Source organism: Leptidea sinapis, chromosome 14 (assembly GCF_905404315.1).
Source record: "Leptidea sinapis chromosome 14, ilLepSina1.1, whole genome shotgun sequence".
Taxonomy (NCBI): domain Eukaryota; kingdom Metazoa; phylum Arthropoda; class Insecta; order Lepidoptera; family Pieridae; genus Leptidea; species Leptidea sinapis.
Genome location: NC_066278.1, coordinates 12956940 through 12979963, shown reverse-complemented (window position 1 = coordinate 12979963; position 23024 = coordinate 12956940). Strand labels below are relative to the sequence as shown.

General features: G+C 35.9%; 1 protein-coding gene across 1 annotated transcript in view; it reads right to left on the bottom strand.

Annotated features, from left to right (window-relative positions):
- The window catches only part of LOC126967987 (UDP-glycosyltransferase UGT5-like), a 31398-nt gene extending 20698 nt beyond the window's left edge, over positions 1 to 10700 (bottom strand). Inside the window, exons 1-2 of the mRNA XM_050812743.1 lie at positions 10546 to 10700; positions 3502 to 3905 (exon numbers count right to left, since the gene is read on the bottom strand). Of these exons, the coding sequence (XP_050668700.1) occupies positions 3502 to 3905; positions 10546 to 10552 (411 nt within the window). The 5' untranslated portion in view covers positions 10553 to 10700. The remainder of the gene's footprint in view (positions 1 to 3501; positions 3906 to 10545) is intronic.
- Between the last annotated feature and the right edge of the window lie 12324 nt (positions 10701 to 23024).

The window sequence follows — 23024 nt, the reverse complement described above, 5'->3', positions numbered from 1 at the left end:
TAGATTAATTAATTAGATTGTATAAAAATATGCAATTATTTTTAAACTTTTTAGTGCATATTATATCTATTGTTTTGGAATAGTGTTTTTGAAGCCGGTTGTTTTTTTGTTAAATTTTCTTATAATATCACTATTTATATTCTGCATTCCAATATTCACTAGCACTACACTAACTCAAATGGTTTTGTTCATTGTGGTCGGATGTCAGCAATTAATTTTTATTCAAAATAGGATGTGACATCACTTATTGAAAGTTAAAAACTACTACCCATTTCAAAACGAATGCCTCAGACAGACGATTGTAAACATATTTTTTCATCAAAAAAATATGTTTACAAAGTAATATCGTATAATTAAACTTATTTTTTAATAGCCTGATAATGTCATTTATGTTTTAGTAACGTTTACCACATAAACGTCTTTTAACAATTCTATTAAATAACGTAATACTTTTGTTATGAACATTTTCTGGGATCTTGTGTAAAAGCATATACATCGCTCCACAAACGACTTATTAACTCGACTTAGACTAGTAGTAGGCATTACAAGTTAATGTTCCAGGTGTTGACATTATGGTTATGACAGTTTCTAGCAAATTCACTTATGTGCCTATGAATATACTACTAGATTATCAAGAATATATTGAGAAGTAACAGTCAAGATGTTAATTTCTTTAAATTTTGCTCTCAATGATTACTTAGGATCTAGATTATAAAAAGCTCGCATAGAATAATAAAATTTTTCTTGATGTCATTTCTAGAACAGTGACTGGGACTTTGTATAAATGACAGATACTTAAAGTCTTTGCTTTACAGAAGAGTTCAAAAAGAAACTTATTTACGTTAGTTTTATGACATCTACCTCTACTTCAATACCAGTGGGAGGCTCCTTTGCACAGGATGCCAGCTAGATTATTGGTACCACAACGGCGCCTAGTTCTGCCGTGAAGCAGTAATGTGTAAGCATTACTGTGTTTCGGTCTGAAGGGCACCGTAGCTAGTGAAATGAAATATAGTGCCGCTCAGAAATTTTGGGTTTTTCAAGAATCCTGAGCGGCACTGCATTGTTATGGGCAGGGCGTATCAATTACCAGTAGTTGTTCATGAACGTCCTGTTCGTCTCGTCCCTTAGTTTCATAAAAATAAAAAAACTTAAATGGAAATATAACACTTTTGTGACTGAGTCGGTGGTATAAATATCAAAACTTATCAAAGTAAATAAAAATTTTAATTCTTATGTGGCTATTCATTAGTGTATCACCATTTACTTTTAAAGATAATAAGTATTGTGTCCTAATTCCCGCTTATCATATTTTATCTCATTTCCGACGCTTTTGTCTTTTTCTTATGAATAAATTACTGATTGATTGATTTATTTACGTAGATATAATGTTATGTTGTTTTGGCATTAAAAACATAAGAGTTCTCATATCTAAATGTATAAATTCGGTTAATAGGTTGTCAGAAATGCCTAAATGACCGTAATTTAACTACACTATGACACTCTAATAATATTGACATTTTTATCATACTGTTGTACGGAAAAGAATTATCCATTTCTTAAAAATGCTTATTTCACAAAATACAATAATTATAGAAACAGTGGATAGTTGCAATGGAATAGATAGGTATACCTAGTATATTTGAAACTTTAAAAATAAGACGTTAGGTCGTGATGTATAATTGATTTTAGGACAGACAAGTTTTTCCTAGGCTAAATCAGTTCATCCCTTAGGCAATTGGATAAACCGGTACAAGGTTAACTGCTGGACAAAGGCCCCCAAATATCGCTATGAAGATCGGTCCTGCGCTGCCCTTATCCAACGTATTCCGGCGATCTTGTGGGGGGCCTACCAACACTACGCCTTCCGGTACGTGGTCACCATTCGAGGACCTTACTACCCCAACGGCCGTCTGTCCGTCGAGCTATGTGCCCTGCCCACTGCCACTTCAGTTTCACAATCATTTGGACGATGTCGGTGACTTTAGTTCTCCTACGGATCTCCTCATTTCAGATCAGATCTCGTAGGGAGCATAGCCTTCTCCATTACCCGCTCAGCAACAATGAACTAAGTGTACTAACATGAAAACAAAATGTTGTCTAATCATGGTTAAATGCTGATTTAGCCTTTACCTTGGACACTAATCATAGGGGTATACACGTACTTGCACGTGTTCACTGTTAAATTGTTTTATCATGACCACATAATGATTTCTTTAAAGCATCTATAACTCGTGGCCATGAAGTATTTTTATGAGGATTATTATTACAATGCAGTTTCGCTCAGGATTCTTGATTGAACCGAAAATCCTGTGCGTCAACATTTGCGTTCATCAAAAAATAGCCTTCATGAAAAGTAAATATGATGCTCTCTCTTTAAAGCTTTACAATAAGATTCATGAGAAGACTTTTATATACACACTAAGCAATTTTAAGGTAAAAAAAGAAAACCACCGCTATCTTAAGGGTGCTTTTCCTGTCACGCGGAATTTCATCCGCGTGTAGACCACCCGCATCCTATTATTTTATACGTCATGTGTTTCCTATCACGTGTGCTTCACGCGCGCATACACACACACACTCACACACACACTCACACACACACACACACACACACACACACACACACACACACACACACACACACACACACGTACACATTTCATTTTGTCATTGTCATTTGTCCAGGTATCACAGACCCTGAAGATACAGTTTTAACAAGTTTCGGGGACAGAGGTCCACCCCTTCATATACCTAGAAAACCGTATTTGAAATTTAGTACAATAAACAATAAAATCATATAAATAATTAACGAATTTAAATATAATTATAATAATAAAAACATAGTAATTTCAGTTGTTTGCAGTGAGAGTAAAGAAATGAAAATAATGTATTTATTATTCTTAAACATATTTATAAAAAAAAAAATTAAGTTATAATTCTTATTATTACTCTTATTACTTTGAGTCTCATTAGCCTTTAGCGTATGGAGTGTGAATGTGAGTAACACGAAAACTTTTCACTAGTTATAATACGCTACACATGCTTAGAAGGGGAATACAAATTATAAAACATATAATCTAAGAACACTCTCCATATATATTTCTTTAATCACACAATACAATAAATTACAATACCTTACAAATTAATTAATAAGATTATATATAATAAATTATAGCCTATACATTCAATGGTAAAAAATTTAATGACATTTAATTTTTCAGTTAGATTATATGACTAAAAAGATTTTTGCCTACCCGCAGAATTTATAATTATTTAGTCGCAGTACGCATACTACGCGTATATATACGCGAATCTGTCATAAAATAATAATTATTTTGTATGAGTGTAATGAATTTTCTGTGTTTGTGTAATGCCTGACGCGGTTATATTATACTTGTTTTGTGACATATATACATATGATAAAATACATATTATACTATAATGTCTGTTGACGACAAAAAAAAAACATTAAAATTGAACATGTGTGTAAGTACTTACTGCTGGTATTTCCTTTCTTGTCTCATCTAGATGCATGCCACCAACTTCCACAACACCCGGCAGTGAAGGTTTTACGCCATTTATTGCATGAAATGTGTTCACTAACAAAAGAGAGATAGAACTCTTAGACAACTGTTCTAAATCCACTTTCACATCATACTGATTCTCAATCATTTTTTGTTCCTCCTTCATTATCGAATTACGATACCATATTTTAAAGTAAATATTTAAAAAAGTATTCTTAACTCTTTCGATGAATGACATAGGATAAACATATGAAGTGCTCACTACTGGAACGTATGATGGATTATCTGTAATCCCTAAACGATCAGTAGTCCAAGGATGAAGGGTACACGAAGATAACCCAATAACAGGCACGTTTACACCATACACATGTAATAACCCTAACATACAATCACTACTAAATTGTTCTAACAACACGACATCGTAGTTTTTCTTCAAAGCTTCTGTCAGAGGGGGCCAATTAACTGCCTTTTCACATACGCTCAAAGCGAGTGGTGCCAGTACACCGAAGACAACAACTTGTTGTAGTATATCCTTCACTACAGGAATCTTGTACATAAATCTTTGGTTCTCAAACCATGTTACATCAAATGTTCCCAAGCCAATATCTGAGATGCCTTCAAAACTGACATCAGTATAGTTTTGTGGTGGATTTTTGAGCGGAAAAAATGAAGCTACAGTCACGTGGTGGCCTCGTTCAGATAACTTTTTCAAAAGCGGTTCAAAAACCATTTGGTGGCTTTTCCCTGTATGTGGGAATAAGCCGAGAATTCTGGCACAATTTATGTAACTTAGGAGATACAGAACCACTACATTTATTAAAATGCATTGCATTTTACCGCTTTCTGTTTGAGCAAACTGTTCGGTACTGCAGTTCGCGAAACACTAATTACAATTAAACGTAGTGAGAGAGAATCATAGCTCATCACGTCACAACAGTAAAGGGATCGAACATAGGACCTACAAAGTATTTACTGTATGCTAATGATATGTGTAACATTATAACTACAGACTCAATTTATCAATTTGCTGATAACATATGCTTTATGGTTGCTCATAAGGTCCTAGCAGCTGCAAATAACTATGTTAAATAACTTTCCTCTGTTTCTAACCGACTTCAAAAAAGGAGGATGTTCTCAATTTGTCGGTATATTTTTTTTATGTTTGTTACCTCAAAACTTTCGACTGGGTGAGCCGAATTAGATAATTTGGTCCAGATCTGACAGTGGCATCCATGAAAAAACCATAAGTCTCAAATTTGCTTTTTACGTATAGCAAAGTGGATGATAAATTTACGAATAACTCAACATCGCGCCAACCGATTTCTATTATTCTTTTTTTATTGGAAAGGATATACTTCAAAGATAGTTTGGTGACAGTTTGGTTAGGTTCTGATTACGGAATCCATGACAAAGTAACGGAACACTGTCTGTAATCAAATTGCAAAGTACTTACGTTCATTACAAAATACCGACGAATTGAGAACCTCCTCCTTTTTTGAAGTCGGTTAAAAATAACAATAATCGTAACTAGAATTAGATTAATTAATTAAAACAATTTAAATTAATTAATTTAAATTTAAACAATTTTTAAAAATACGCAATTAGTTTTATTCTTTTTAGTGCACATTATTTCTACTGTTTTGGAATAGTGTATTTGAAGGCGGTTGTTTTTATGTTAAAATTTTTTTTTGTAAATGAGCGCAAGATGTCGGCCTAATGTTAAATGCTCAAAAAACTAAAATTATACATATTCATTATTCACATATCTCATCCTCTATTTTGCCAACTATCATTCTCTCATTCTCTCATTCCCATCAATGCTTGCATACTGTAAAAAGTATCATATCAGTGTGTAGCAGCTTTGGTTTTAGTATAAACAGTTTACTAAGCTCAGTTTGTAATTTTAAGACTAAATAATCACTGTATTACATCTTAGATCTCTTGTCAATTATAAAGGTCGAGCTACAAATAATGCTGACTTGTAAGTTCTATTTTTGGAAAATCAAAATATCAAAATCACTTTATTCATAGGAAATGACACTTATGAATGTCAAAAGTTTTGTCTTCTTTTTATTTTTCCCGCCATTTCGGAAAACGATTTAAGTAATGAGAAGAAATGGTAAGAAACTCAACTTAAATCAACATTTACAGCTTCATCTTTTTACACGAGTAAGTAAAAAAATGTAAATTAAATAATAAAAACAAGAGCTATTGAGTAGAGAAAATGAAAATGCATCAATCCACACGCACCGTAAACAAATAAAGCGTCATGCTCGTGTAACTAGAAACTCTGGTTCATGTTTTTTAAATTAGATTTAATCAAATTTTTTATAATAGCTAATAAAATGCTCGCAAATCCAGCACCTAATAAAACTCTTTTTAATAAAAAATTATAGAATTCAAGTAAAATGTTAAAATTATTGGCTCATAAAAATATTCATGATAAATAATATGAACATGGTAAATGTATGTTGTTTAAACATTTCAATATATAGATGTATATGACAAATTAAAATATTTCATTCTTGAGAGAAGTTAATGAACTATCATTTTTATTAGAATATTAAAGGCCCATCCAAGAAATTTAATTAATTCTAAGAGATTTTGCAATGCCAAAACCAAAAACATCTATGATACAAGATATGCTAATTTATCTAATGGCTCATATAAAAAAGAAATACCACATGACAAAACTTATATAAAATGACGAAAAACGGAAAATATACAAACTTACTGAAAAAAATATATTAAGAACAACAACCATATTTATGTGTAGACTAGTGTAGATATTAAATAAATTATAATAAGTAGATAATATAAGTATAATTATTGCAATTAATGTAGAAATCACGAGCGACAATATACCCAGATAAACCCTTTAGGAGTTTTCTTGCTATTTAGATGTAAAACTTGCATTACTGTATGTTTTTGTTGTGAACAATAAATGGAAAAAATACCTATTCTGGTATTTTAGAACTTTTTATAAATATAAAAGCCAAGCGAGCGTAATGGTTAACTGATGGTGGCCTCCCGTATTCTCTTCAGGAGCCAATGGGGCACTTGTGCGGCCTTTTAGGCCTGGAGAGACCGCTCGAGGAAGCTGGTTCAAATAAGTTTCTCAAAACGTATATCCCGATGATGAGGATGAGCCGCCCTGCCCGAAAACTGACCATTCACACAACTAGACATAACAGTTCGTTAAACAATTATATTATGCATATGATTTACAATAAAAGTGATAAAGTTACACAATAAGCGAGGGACAGGAGGTATATTTTACTTGAACTTGAACTCGTAACGTTGGGTTGACCGTCGCACTTGCGAGGGCCATCCGTATGCTTGTCGTCAAAAGGCGTTGGCGCGATAATAATTATTAATAAAACATTAATTACATCACAATGTTGTCGGTTTTTTCTTATAAGTTGCTCCTGACATTAATTATCCATTTTAATTTGGTTTAGGCTGCATAAATCAAGTAAGTTTAAATAATTGTGATTATGAATCTTTTTAATAAAGAATCACCCATATTTTCATTGTAATATATTACACAGTGTAACAACGGACTTTTGAGATAGAATAGACTTTAGAATGACATCCAAAAGCCATAATACAAGTGTCTCAATGATGTGCCATAATATTAAAAAAATAATTAGTCGCAGCTATCTGGTGATATTTGTCAGTTTGTGGATTGCCTAACCTATATGTTGAATGCCAGCATTTAATGGAATGGTAAGCGCAGTCATTTTACGCAGATTTCTAATTACTTGGATGGCTGAAGACCGTTTAGCCATTTCGTTTAAATGATTTCGATTAATCTCTAATCTTCGGTCACCTTTGGTCGAGTAGGGTTAGGTGAAGTTAGGTTAACATAAAAAAATTATTGAATGCATATTATTTCAGGACTGTCCAATCGTGCGACTAAAAGGCTGCTTAAGAAAAAGCTAAGCTGTTAATCCAGGGGCTAGTAAGCTTTTTGGATTTTTATAAAGATAAAATATCTTTCACAGATGCTTCCTGGACCTAATAATAATAATCTATAACAAACAGAAGGCCCAGCCCTTCAACTTTTAATTAGCGATGCAATTCCGATGCAATTCAGTTTAGGTTAGCTCTCTTACTCGAACCATATGCGTTGCGTGTCGAAATCGAAAAAAAAAAGATATGCGTTTAGCGGATTTTTTGCGTAGAAAATACTAAAAATACATTTTTAAATTGCGATTTATAGCGTCAAATAATAAACCATTGAGCCCTTTTTTGTTCTTATTAAATAGTAATATAAATATATATAGTTCTTTGAATTACAAATTAAATGTTTGCTTAGGTGTTTTCTTAAAATTAACTAGCTATTAACGCACCTCCATTGATGTTGATTTTACTGGAGCACAGAGTACATTTTTTTATTCGTTCTTGCGAACAGACTATAGCCCGGGCCATTACTGATTCGTCTTAAGTATTTTCATTTTCGGTATTTATTTTCAGTATTTTGTTTTACAAAAAAGTTCAATAAAGTTTTCCCATCTCATCTTTCATCCATAAAATTTTCCTTATCTGTATGTTTTCACCATTTTTTAAAAGTTATTAACTACACGATTCACTTTCCTCTAAGACGGTAGCAACTTTCTTCGAATCGCTCACTTTGACACATAAGCTATCCAGTTTAGGTTGAAATATTACCTCATGGTACGAATGAACTAAATTGAGTTGCGATTCTATTTCCTATTTGATTTGACGTCAACCTAAATCCGATCGCTTAAACGATGTCGTGGTATGAAAAAGCAAAGCAGTTCATTTTAGGTCGCCAAATGAATCGCATTAAGAGTTCATGGTAGGCCCGCAGTTCATTGTTACTTAAATCACTAATTATTTTTAAAACTACATTTATTCTCTTATCTTACTTGCATCATATTTTCAGCAAAATAATACTTTTTTACTGCATTTAATTACGTGCTACTAATGCCCTATTGCCAATGACGTTCTATATATATAGACAATGCACCTCATACAAAATCTGGCAAAGCCATAATATGGCACAAATGACACCATAATAAGCTTCGACTGCTATGTCTATACATTTCTGCGTTTACTCCAGTTGTTTATTGTCTATTTCAGTTTCAGCTGCGTATTTTGAATTTAGAACCCGACATCAGTGGGTCCGACATCGACGACAGTAGTTAGGTATTTTTTAAACCCAGAAGAGAAAGAGCGTTCCTATAAGTTTTACGTTCGTCAGTCTCACCCTATTTTCCGATGAAGATCTGTTCAGTCGGAGTTTTAAATAAAAAAAAGGATTATCAAAATCGGTTCACCCAGTTGAAAGGTAAGATAAATTGAGAACCACCTCTTTTTTTGAAGTCGGTTAAAAAGAGCGACTCTATTGTTTTAATTTCTGACTGTGTCCTTTCATCTGTCCCATTCTGACTTGTCTTGTCTGGGGACTTGTCAATAATTGTACCATATTTAATCAAAAAATATTCGTTTTTATTAAATTATTTTCGATTTTTGCATATCAATCTTATAGAAATGAAATAACCTTACCGGTGGTAAGTCACACCATCTTTTTTTTGAGTCATTAATGTATTATTTTAGCACTTTTTATAGCACACTTAGGCTTGTTGATTGACACACAGTTGACACACGACTAAGGAGAAAAGTGTGCTTACATTGTCTTTAAGCACACTTTTCCCGTTCCGCGGTCAGACTGCGAATTATATTATGTCCATATGTATAGAGCGTCATTGCCTAGTGCTCACTCTTACCTATCTCTTTGTTTCTTAATAGAAGCTGAAGCATATCTCTGAAACGACTGGATCTATTGAACGTAGTTCCCGAAAAAAGTTCCAAGCAACAAACATCACATTTTGAGGAACTCGTGTTTAAAGTTTAATAAATATTAGTGTATTCCATACATGAGGGTTGGGCTTCGAAGTCATGATTTGATATAAAGAGTAATAGTAGGGCTGCCATTTTTTGACAGTCTGTTATTATGAATCTCGTGACCAGTTGTGTGTTCTTAACTCAATTTCGTCATGATTGTGGTTTGGAACGTTTTTCTGGAATTACGTCCTATCACGTAAACAAAATCGCAGGCAATAACTAGTAGCAAATAAAATATAAAAGTGTCTGCTGTATCCACAAAGAAGCAATGCATTGAATTTGGTTTATAGCACTAAATGCAGGAACAATAAGTAGCCACACTAGGTTATTTCCAATCTTTACAATACATCGATAGACTGATCCTAAAAATGTTCCACGAGATGTATCACATTTGACCTAGCAAGGTAGAGAACTTAACATTCAATCATTATAATGGAATAGATGGTAAAAAAACAAAGTTGCTGTGATTGCTTTGCGCAAAAGCTACTTTTGAAGCTACCCATGCCACATAGTCTTGAAAATACCGCCAAATAAAGCTCATTCTATAGTTTGGTGCTACGTAGAAGAAAGTCATTGAAAACTGTACTGTAGAGGAACGCCACACACTGAGATGGTGAGGATGATATCTGTGTTTGTGCCGTGTCGTGAGAAGATAGGATTCGGCGCCGTGGTAAATTTGGGAGAAGATCTTCCTTTAAATAGATTAAATCAATGAATATAAAAGACTTCTGAAGAAATATGTACTTACTACTGGTATTTCCTTTCTGGTATGATCTAGATGCATGCCACCAACTTCAACAACACCGGGCAGTAAAGGTTTAACACCATTTATTGCATGAAATGTGTTCACTAACAAAAGAGAGATAGAACTCTTGGACAGCTGTTCTAAGTTCACTTTCACATCATACTGATTCTCAATAAATGTTTGTTCCACCTGCTGTATCGAATGACGATACCAAATTTTGAAGTATACATATAAAAAACTGTTCTTTACTCGTTCAATGATTGACATAGGGTAAATATATGAAGTGCTTACAACTGGAAGGTACGATGGATTGTCAGCAATCCCTAAACGGTCAGAAGTCCAAGTTTGAAGGGAACACGATGATAACCCAATAACAGGCACGTTACACATGTAATAAACCTAACATACAATCACTATTAAATTGTTCTAACAACACGACATCGTACTTTTTCTTCAAAGCTTCTGTCAGAGGGGGCCAATTAACAGCTTTTTCACATACGCTCAAAGCGAGTGGTGCCAGTATACTACTGTAGTCAACAATTTGTTGTAGTACATCCTTCACTACAGGAATCTTGTATATGAATCCTTGGTTCTCAAACCATGTTACATCAAATGTTCCCAAGCCAATATCTGAGATGCCTTCAAAACTGACATCAGTATAGTTTTGTGGTGGATTTTTGAGCGGAAAAAATGAAACTACAGTCACGTGGTGGCCTTGTTCAGATAACTTTTTCAAAAGCGGTTCAAAAACCATTTGGTGACTTTTCCCTGTATGTGGGAATAAGCCGAGAATATTGGCACAATTTATGTACTTTCTGAGCGATATAATCGCAATTATTATTAAAATGTTTCGCATTTTACTGTATCCTTTTTTATCGAGCTGTTCCCGCGACGGCTGCTATCGATACACTACCCTATCAGCATGTCAGTGATTTAGGTACGCACCAAATCTAATCATTGTTTGCTCCACCAATTTTACGCATACGTTTGATTGCCATTTTCAAATTATCTTACACGAACTTAAAACGTGCACACACCGTTTAACGTAGGAAATAATTATTATATAACTAACGTTTTTAGCTTAAATAAAAACCCGATCTATGCAGTTATTATTTACATTCTTGAAATCACTCACCGACTCTGACTGACACACTTTAATTGAATTTACATAACTGTTAATGTCGTATTCAGAATAACAATTGTAAGGTACACTTGTTATGATATATACAATATAATTATTATGAACTTAATTTACATGTTATATGCAATAAAAGTATGGCAATGCTAGATACAATATCACTGTCCATCGTAATTTAAAATATTTATGAAGAAACTAAACCATGAATAAGAAATTTAGTATCTCAACTTTATCCAAATACAATACAACTCCGTAGAATACATTTTAACTATACGTATTTAAAAATACGCTATTTTTTTGGAAGTGCAAGTTTCATAGAGGTGAAGATTCAGTCTATAAAATTATGTAACTCATATAATAACAGGAGGGTACAAAATTGAGCACAATTTTTTGCCTCATGCCAGGGTATGTGTGTACGTTAGGGAGGATATCTGCTGTCGCCGGCTCGGCAATTTTGAGGGTAGGGACCTGTCCACTCTCTGGCTCCGCGTAGATTTAGAGGACCGCGTCCGCATCTATGCGTATGTCTACAGGTCCCATAGTGGTAACGCAGAAACCGATCATCTCATGAGCTGCGTACAAGCGGCAATTGACGACGTGCTTGCACAGATCCCCTCCGCTGAAATCGTAGTCTTGGGTGATTTCAACGGGCACAATGCCGAATGGCTTGGATCACGTACCACAGACTACGCAGGGCGATCTGTGCATAATTTTGCATTGGCGTATGGTCTGTCCCAATTAGTCGAGTTGCCAACGCGGCTCCCTGATGTGGATAGCCACATGCCTTCCTTATTGGATCTTCTGTTGACTACACATCCCGATGGTTACCAGGTCTTTGTCAACGCCCCTCTTGGAACGTCCGACCATTGCCTGGTCAGGAGTGTAGTGCCTATCTGACGCCAACGTCGCAGGCCACCAGCGACCCACCGCGTTTGGCACTACAAGTCAGCAGATTGGGATAGGATGCATTCCTTTTTTGCATCCTACCCTTGGAGCAGGGTTTGTTTCCCTTCGGATGATCCTAGTGCCTGCGCCGTCGCAGTAGCCGATATGATACTACAGGGCATGGATATTTTTATACCAAGCTCTGTAGTACCGATCGGTGGCAGATCACAGCCCTGGTTCGATGCGTCAGTTAAAGCAGCATCTGACTGCAAAAAACAGGCGTCTCGAACTTGGGTTGCGGCGCTGGGCACAAAGGATCCGAACTGCATAGTTCTAAAGAGGTAATACAACCGTGCTTCCAGATTTTTTAAATCGCCCGTGCAAAGTCAAAACACGTCGTCAAAATCGGCGAGCAGCTTTCAAGTTACCCGACCGGAACACGCAAGTTCTGATCGTTGTCGAAAGCTGCTCTTGGTAACTTCAGCCAGCCGTCCATGCCGCCGTTGCACATGAGGAATGACACCCTGGCCCATACGGCAAAAGAGAAAGCCGATCTCCTGTGCGCTCTTTTCGCCTCCAACTCGACTCTTGACGACAACGGAAAAACACCGCCGACCATCCCGCGGTGTCAGAGCTCTATGCCTGAAGTACAGTTCAGACAGAAAACTGTTAGGCGAGCTCTGTTTTCGTTGGACGTCAGGAAGTCGAGCGGGCCGGATGGCTTTTCTCCAATCGTGCTTAGAACGTGTGCCCCTGAGTTGACGCCGGTGCTAACGCGTTTATTCCGGCACTCTTATTCCAAAGGCGTAGTCCCTGACTCATGGAAGTCAGCCCTTGTCCATCCGATCCAAAAAAAAAGGAGACAGTTCGGATCCGGCAAACTACAGGCCTATTGCTATTACCTCCCTGCTCTCCAAAATCATGGAGAGCATAATTAGCCGTCAGCTCTTGGTAAACCTAGAGGGTCACCAGTTGATCAACGACCGACAAAACGGCTTTCGCCATGGTCGGTCGGCAGGTGATCTTCTGGTATACCTAACACATAGATTGGCTGCGGCTATTGAAAGCAAGGGGAAAGGCCTGGCAGTTAGCCTGGATATAGCGAAGGCCTTTGATCGTGTATGGCACAAGGCGCTCCTCGCCAAACTTCCATCATTTGGGCTTCCCGAGAGCTTGTGCAAGTGGACTTCCAGCTTCCTCACTGGGCGCAGCATACAGGTCGTTGTCGACGGACATTGCTCGAACCCGAAGCCCGTGAATGCTGGAGTGCCCCAAGGCTGTGTGCTATCTCCTACGCTGTTTCTTCTGCATATCAATGATATGTTGGACACCTCCAACATTCATTGCTATGCAGATGACAGCACTGGTGATGCCGTATACACGGGCCATGCACGTCTCTCTCGGGAAATCGTCGACCAGTGCCGGGAGAAACTTGTGTCTTCTATCGAGTCCTCTCTTGAGAAGGTCGCGGAATGGGGTAAATTGAACCTTGTCCAATTTAACCCCCAAAAGACTCAAGTTTGCGCGTTTACCACTAAAAAAACCCCATTTGTCGTATCACCGCTCTTCGACAACACTTCCCTAAAAGCCATCGGAATACTGGGTCTTGAAATCTCGAGCGATTACCAATTCCGTGGCCATCTGGAGGGCAAAGCCAAATTGCCTTCAAAGAAACTGGGCGTCATTTATAGAGCACGGCAATACTTCAAGCCGGCCCACATTCTAGCGCTCTACAAAGCGCAGGTCCGGCCACACAAGGAGTATTGCTGTCATCTCTTGTCTGGCGCACCCCAGTATCAGCTCAATCCATTTGACCACGTGCAACGCAGAGCAGCACGAATTGTCGGGGACCCAGTACTCTGTGAACGACTGGATCACTTGGCGTTGCGTAGAGACGTCGCTTCATTGTGTGTCTTCTACCGCATTTATCACGGGGAGAGTTCCGAAGAGCTGTTTTACCTAATTCCTGCCGCCGAATTCCACCTTCGCACGACACGCCACAAGTTAGGATATCATCCTCACTATCTGGATGTGTGGCGGTCCTCCACAGTGCGGTTTACAAGGAGCTTTCTTCCACGTGCTACAAAGCTGTGGAATGAACTTCCTTGTGCGGTGTTTCCGGGACGATACGACATGGGTACCTTCAAAAAAAGCGCGTACACCTTCCTTAAAGGCCGGCAACGCTCCTGTGATTCCTCTGGTGTTGCAAGAGAGTGTGGGCGGCGGTGATCACTTAACAACAGGTGACCCGTACGCTCGTTTGTCCTCCTATTCCATAAAAAAAAACATTTTATGTAGTAAGGACAGTTATAGTACAGGTAGTAGGCTGCTTAATAAAATTGAGAACGTTCCTCTATCTTTGGAACCAAAATAAGTAAAGAGTGATTAATAAAGTTTATTCATAAATAGCGTTACATGCAACATGGGCCTAAACAAATCATGAAGGTACTTATTATCACATGCACCTTGAAAGGTGAATTCTTAAAAATTTTTATTGATATTATTTATTGTTTTAATTTTTTTTAATCGTCAATCGAACCGTTCACACAACTAAACAGAACAGTCAATTAAACAATTATACGTATATGATTTACAGCAAAAGTGATTAAGTTCCACCATTAGCGAGGAATATAATTTATATTGCATATGAACTTGAACTGTTAAGGTCGGTCCGACCATCGCACTAGAGAGGGCCATCCGTAGGTTTGTCCTCAAAAGGCCACGACGCGATAAGAGTTATTAATAAAACATTACATCACAACGTTGTCGGTATTCCTAGTAAGTTGTTCCTGACATTAACCAATTTATTTGACTTTAGGCTGTATAAATTAGGTAAGTAATATTAAATAATAGTGATTATGAAACTTTTTAATGAAGTAACACCTAATATTGCATTGCAATATATTATAATAATAATAATAATATAATAATAAAATATTGACACACTTTTACACAAATTATCTTACCCCAAATTATTGCCTGTGTTATGGGTTGCAAGACAACGATATATTTAATACAATAAACTTACTTAAACATACATAAATACGTATAAACATCCATGACTCGGAAAGAAACATCCATATTCATCATTTAAATGCTTGCACCTAACGGGATTCGAGCCCGGGACCTCTAGCTTAGTAGATAGGGTCGCTAGCCACTCGGCTATACAGGTCGTCAAGTAGGTAGGAAGTTAGATTATTCAGAATAACCACGAACTTTTAAGATAGAACAAACTTCAGATTGAGATGCAAAAGCCAGAAGGCAAGTTTCTCAATGATGATAATATATAATAATAGATAATATATAAAACACAAAGTTATATATATTTTGTCGCAGCCACCTGGTTAAATCAGCCAGTCCGTGGAATGGATAGCATGTTTGATGAAAGCCACTTGAAATGGCTATCGTAGTCGTTTTAAACAACGTTTTAATTACTTAGATGGGTGAAGGCCGTTTAGCTACTTCGTTAAAGTGAATATTTATGGCTTCATAATGTTCGGTTACCGTTTGTTAAGTTTGGTTAGGTGACGTTTGGTTAATTTAATTACATTTTTTATTTTATTATTATTGGAAAACTAACAGTCAATACAATAACAGATAGGAAAATATTTACATGGAAGGCTATTTACAAGTTTTATATAATATTTTATGTAAGTCAACACATAATAATATTAGCTGAATGCCGTCATATTACTAAAGGTCTAGCTATCCCAACAACCGGCTGAATTACGCAGTTGGCTGCGACTTATAAGCGGCTGGTTAGTAAAAAAACTAAGCAGTTAATATTGCGGCTATTAGGCTCTAAATGTTGCTAAATTAATTATATTATATAAACGATCTAATGACTGTTCGGATATAAGCCACGATGGTTTATCTTAAGATAAATCTCATCTTAAGATAAATCTCATCTTCTATTAAGTACACAATTGTTTATGCGCCACCAGTTAAGTTTATATTAACTTCGAGTCTGAAGACATTTATAAACTGGGATTGAAACGAGGTAGGCAATATGCCTATAAAACAATATTATGTTTGTGAACTGTCATTTACCCGCCGGAATTTACTAAAAAAATATTCCCACGAGTCCTGATGATTTTAAACATGCATTTAGTATACTTCAAAATATATTGGTCTCTGCCAGTAATTACCACCAACTTAAAATGTTGTAGAGAACATTTATAGGTAGTAATTAAATCAGTCAATAAACTGTATATAAAATAAGCTGGAGATACTGATATAAACATAAAATAACAAATAAATGAAAAAACATCAAATTATAAATCACCTCCTTTTAGGAGAATCAGATTGCACGAGTTAAATTTGAAAACAAAATTTATGAAAGGTGCGGGACTCGAAACCGCGACCTCTCGCGTTCCGTGCGAGTGCCCTTCCAACTGAGCCAACCGTTCGAGTGACGTATCGGTGATAAATCTTGTATGTTTTGTTCAACTCTCAGGTTGTGGCTTCATATTTATTTGTGTTATTAATCCCAGAAGTGAGGGTTATCCCTTTAAAAAAACAAATTGTTGAATGAGATTGTATAAAACAACGCATTTTTTTTACTTTTTAGTGCATTTTATATCTATTGTTTTCTAATGGTTTTTTGAAGGTTGTGTTTTTGTTATTTTTTTTTTGGTAATTTTCGATTTGATACCTCCACGCTTTTCTGACAATGAATGTTGTTGTTTAACCCGGTATAACATGATAAACCGATATTTCAATAATGTATACTCAATACTAATGTGGCAGCGCCTGGAGAGGCAGGCGAAGTTCCATTCCTATAGTTCATTTAATCTTAAACTAGGATTCTATTTTAGCTTTTCTTCCTAATTTATGAATTTTAAATACTTCTGAATAAATATATGTACTTACTGCTGGTATTTCCTTTCTTGTATGATCTAGATGCATGCCTCCAACTTCAACAACACCGGGCAGTAAAGGTTTAACACCATTTATTGCATGAAATGTGTTCACTAACAAAATAGAGATAGAACTCTTGGACAGCTGTTCTAAATCCACTTTCACATCATACTGATTCTCAATAATTGTTTGTTCCACCTGCTGTATCAAATGACGATACCAAATTTTGAAGTATACATATAAAAAACTGTTCTTAACTCTTTCAATGAATGACATAGGGTAAACATATGAAGTGCTTACAACTGGAAGGTACGATGGATTGTCAGCAATCCCTAAACGGTCAGGAGTCCAAGTTTGAAGGGTACTCGATGATAACCCAATAACGGGCACGTTAACACCATACACATGTAATAACCCTAACATACAGTCACTATTAAATTGTTCTAACAACACGACATCGTAGTTTTTCTTCAAAGCTTCTGTCAGAGGGGGCCAATTAACTGCCTTATCACATACGCTCAAAGCGAGTGGTGCCAGTATACTGTAGTCAACAATTTGTTGTAGTACATCCTTCACTACAGGAATCTTGTACATAAATCCTTGGTTCTCATACCATTTAACATCAAATGTTTCCAAGCCAATATCTGAGATGCCTTCAAAACTGACATCAGAATAGTTTTGTGGTGGATTTTTGAGCGGAAAAAATGAAGCTACGGTCACGTGGTGGCCTCGTTCAGATAACTTTTTCAAAAGCGGTTCAAAAACCATTTGGTGACTTTTCCCTGTATGTGGGAATAGGCCGAGAATTTTGGCACAATTTATGTACTTTATGAGCGACATAATCGCAATTATTATTAAAATGTTGCGCATTTTATCGCTTCCTGTTTTAGCGAGCTGTTCCCGAGACCGCTGCTCGCGAGATACTACCCTATTATCAGCAGGCATGATTCACTCATCAAGTCTTATCGTTGTGTGCTCCATCAGTTTTACACAAACATTGATTGCTATTTACAAATTCTCTTATTTGCGTGAACACACCGTTTTACATAGTATTATATAATAAACGTCGTTTAGCTCAAACAATTATTACAGATATCATAAAAGAATAATACCGATCCGTGCAGTAAGTACCTACCTAATAGGGGTTAAAGTATGAAATTGTCGTTCGTTTTCTTGTAATAGGTACTTCGAATTGACATAGAACCTTCATGCTTTGAGTTTTTTGAGTGATACTTTTGTTTCGTTTGGAGAGTGGACTGCTAATGAACGCACTATGTGATTTTGGCTTAGACGCTTTCGTTATGGAAACTTTTATTTGAAGAACGACCCACGTAGAAGAACGCCTACACAAGTAAATATCAATGAATGAAAAAGATGGTGGAAGCTGATCCGAGCAAAACGAGCGAAACCCAGGAATTAACTGCATGGTTTAACATTACCTTACCAACAATATTGACTCATTTGCGTCAAATCTGAAAATTCAAAATATGAAAAATGGTTGCCTCATGATTTGTCTGATCTGCAGAAAGAAACTTGTGTTGCCTTGTTGAATCGATACAGAAATAAAAGAATATTGGATTGAATTGAGAGATGCATCGCAAAGAAAATGGATTATTTACTATAACCGTAAGCGAAAAATGCAATGACCCCAGATCAAACGCCGCAACAGTGTCCTAAAGCAAAACTTACCAATAAAAAGTTAAACATAACAGTTTGGTGATCTCAGCATGGTGTTATTCACTATAACTTTCTACGATCTGGTCAAGCAATAACGGCAAATGTCTACTGTGCCTAACTTCGAACACCAGTGGGAGGCTCCTTTGCACAGGATGGGTACCACAACGGCGCCTATTTCTGCCATCAAGCAGTAATGTGTAAGCATTACTGTGTTTCGTTCTGAAGGGCGCCGTAGCTCGTGAAATTACTGGGCAAATGAGACTTAAACATCTTATGTCTCAAGGCGACGAGCGCAATTGTAGCACCGCTCAGAATTTTCTGGCTTTTCAAGAATCCTGAGCGGCACTGCATTGTAATGGGTAGGGCGTATCAATTACCATCACCTGAATGTCCTGCTCGTCTCGTCCCTTATTTTCATAAGAAAAAAGAACACGAACATAATATGATATTAAATAATGATAGCACAATTCGCAGTGAAACAGCCCCGACTCATGAATCGACCTTCACCATTATGATAACGCGAGACTTCAAGCAACAAGAGAAATTATCTCAAAAAAAATATGTCAAAACGACAATATTATAAAGACAAAAAAAAAGTTAACTAATAAATAATATTATGTTAAATTGAAATAAACGAATTTAAATTTTTCAGTACGAATCGGCAAATTCATACTTTATAGTTATACCCTAATATTTACATAATTGAAATCACTGACTGACTCACATTAAATGAATTTCTATGTTGTGATGTATTTAGCATTACAATAATCATTGTAACGTACACTTGCTTATATATTATGTTGTTATTTAACATGTTAAATAATTTATAGTTTGACAATGAATATACGATAATGAATTATACGAGTACCATCGTATTTTTTTTTATGGAATAGGAGGAAAAACGAGTGTACGGGTCACCTGGTTTTAAGTGATCACCGCCGCCCACATTCTCTTGCAACACCAGAGGAATCACAAGAGCGTAACCGGCCTTTAAGGAACGCGCTTTTTTTGAAGGTACCCATGTCGTATCGTCCCGGAAACACCGCACAAGGAAGCTCATTCCACAGCTTAGTAGTACTTATTTTTAAATCTTTATAAAGAAACTATATTGTGAACAAGAAATCAACTATGTGAACTCTATCTATATAATATGCAAGTTCGTAGAACATATTAGATTTATGCAGAATTTATTTATTTAAAATGTTAAAATTTGGTGTTGTAAAAAAGCATGTGATTTTCCTTTACGAAATATTCCTTTTAGCCTTACAACCGACTGTAATTTTTATTGATGTGACTCTGTGACCTACAAATATTGTAGGCTGAACACGGATAAGAAAACCTCGGATACTTTTTGGCAGAAAATCGAAAAATAATTCTTTATTAATCTTCATTTCTTTATTAATCGGTATCAGCGATCCTTGAAGCAATTTATGTGCCGTAATTTTAAATTATGCAAAAATAATTTCATAACTTTATTATTCATACTTACGATTAAATCTTTGTTGATATAACGGACATGATATAAATATAGTTCTTCGCGGCACTAACCGATAAATATCGGATATTAATATAGAGAGGTTTATTTATTTATTTATATATTTGGGCAACTAACAAATTACACTCTTTACATGTTTAAACTTAAAATATAATAATAATATGGTTAAGAGTTAATTCACTTATAAGCTACCACAGCATTCATAATTTTTACAACGCTTATAGGACAGTCATTTTAACAATTCATAAACTAAAATCTAAAAATATTTTAATGTATAATTTAAAATAAAATGAAAATATGAAAACAAGGTTTTTTAAGTCACAGAACACAGTTTAAGTATTTTATTTTTTATATTGAGCAAGCGGAATGAATAAATCAATGTTCTGCGATTTGGCCAGTGAGTACAGAGCCTAGAAATAGTTGCGTTTTGACCCAGATTAGTCCTAGATTGTGGTACTACAAACAACGAATAGGCATTTTTTCTTATTAATTTTATCTCTTATTTCTTAGTAATAGTTAATTTAAATTAATTATTTAAAGTCATCTCAAGATTAAAAATGATTTTGTCACCATACATTTTCTACGGTGGTGGCTTTGTCTATATTATCGCGCAGCCAAACTATTATATTTATGTACTAGGCATGCCTTTTAAGTTCTGTCGTTTCCATATTTCCCGGTAATTTGGAATTTGGAACTGTTCTATATTCGAATGTGTTTAAATTTTGAATCTCAAAACAGTTGTTAGGATTAATGCTATTGTTTAGTAACAGCGTTGATTGGAATCTGTCAGGTTACGTACGAAAATGAATCTTACTAAGCAAAATGTTCGTGCAATAATTTTCTACAACTTTAGAAGAGGCCTGACACGGCTTCAGTGTTTTGAAGAGCTAGCATCTGTGTTCAGTGATAAAGCCCTATGTCTGCGGACTGTCGAACGCTGGTATTTAGAATTCCAGCGTGGACATACTAGTGTTAGTGACAAATCTCGCGATGGACGCCCAAAATTCGCCTTCACTAAATATAAGATCATTGCTGTGAAACAATTAATTCTTGAAGATCGTCATGTCACGTATAGGGAGATTGAGTCTCTATTAGACATCTCAGGGACAACCATTCAGAAGATCTTGCATGAATGGCTTGGTGCAATGAATGATTGGATTACGTGTACGACATCATCAGTGACGAATCTTGGATGCCTACGATCCTGATACCAAACAACAATCTACAATCTTGGTTCTTTCAAGACCAGCCAAAGCCGACTTAAGTTGTTTGTTCTCGAAGTACTTTAAAGAAGACGGTGGCCACGTTCGTTGGAATAACCGGCTATGTTGCGACTATTGCACTTGAAGATCGTAGAACGGTTAACGCAGAGTGGTACACCACAGTTTGTTTACCACAAGACGCCACGACAACGCAAGCTCACACAGCGCTCGTCAAACGATTGAGTATTTGAAGCATGGAAAATTAGAAATTCTTGACCATCCTCCATACAGTCCTGATGAAGAAGAAGAAGTCTTCGTGGTCAAAGGTTCCAGTCCGGTGAAGAAGCAGGTGACGCTTTCAAGTCAGCCATTTTGAACACCACACTTTAGAGTGGAATAAATGTAATAAAAACTGGTTTGAGCAATGGAAAAGTGTATTAAGCTACGTGGTGAATACCTTGAAAAACAATAAAAAGTACTATAAGGTTCTAGTTGTGTATTTTTCTTCTAACGACAAAACTTAAAAGGCATGCCTCGTATAAGATGTTGGAGACGCTACTATGGAAAGTAGCAATATTTTGAACTAAACCAATAAATCTAAGTTAATTAATATTAAGTAAAACAGGCTACTTAGCTTGTCTCAAAATAAAATCATTTTTGAAATATCAGAAAAAGCATTGAGTTATGAAGGAGATTCGGTTAAATGGGACGGGTCGTCCCTTTCACTAAAATATGGTTGAGGGAGGCGATGGCTGGCTCATGCGTCATGCTCGTGAACCGGCGCTGCTTGTGGTGGCAGGATGATCCTGTTGCCGGAGGCTCGGTTTCAGATTCTTAAATATATATAATATATATATAATTATATATTAATATTTTTTTATATAATGCCCATATGAAATGCTCACAGAAACCTTTACTTATTTACGGTGTGTGTGGATGATGTAGCTACTGTACCTACTCAATAACTTTTGTTTTGTATTAATTTACATTTACTTATTTGACTAACTCGTGTAAGATATTGACTATTTGACGTTCGAGTATGTTTGTTGCATCACTTTACATATTATATTGTAATTGAAATGATTTGTAAAACGATGAAAATGTAAATTTTGATTGAGAAGAGTAGCAATGAGTTTCTTGCTGCTTCTTCTCATCGGCTCAACCCTTTACGAAGTAGCAGTAGAGTGTCATTTCAGTGACCTACACGAATAAAGTGATTTTGTTTTGATTTGAAATGAAATTCATTTAAAATACTGATATTTTTTAAGAGAAAGATAAAGTCTTACAAACTCATGCTCAGGTTCTTGCTATAACAAGTTTTATAGCTGCTATAACAGAAGAATGACAGGCGCCTTGCCAACCTTAAAGGTACGCGCTATACTTATAGGAAGCCATGTCGTATCGTACTGAAAACTCCACACAAGAAATTCCAAGGCTTAAAAGACCATCAGCAAGTAAGACTGTAAGCAAGTAAGAACCAGAAAGCTGACCAGCCAGAGTAAGGATGTAAATAAAGTTTGTGGCGTGTGGTGTGAATTTATTAAGTTAACACTTCTGCCAGTCTTGACGAATGCCTCATGAAAGTAACTTAAATATTAAAATCTTACTAAGTGTCGTTTAT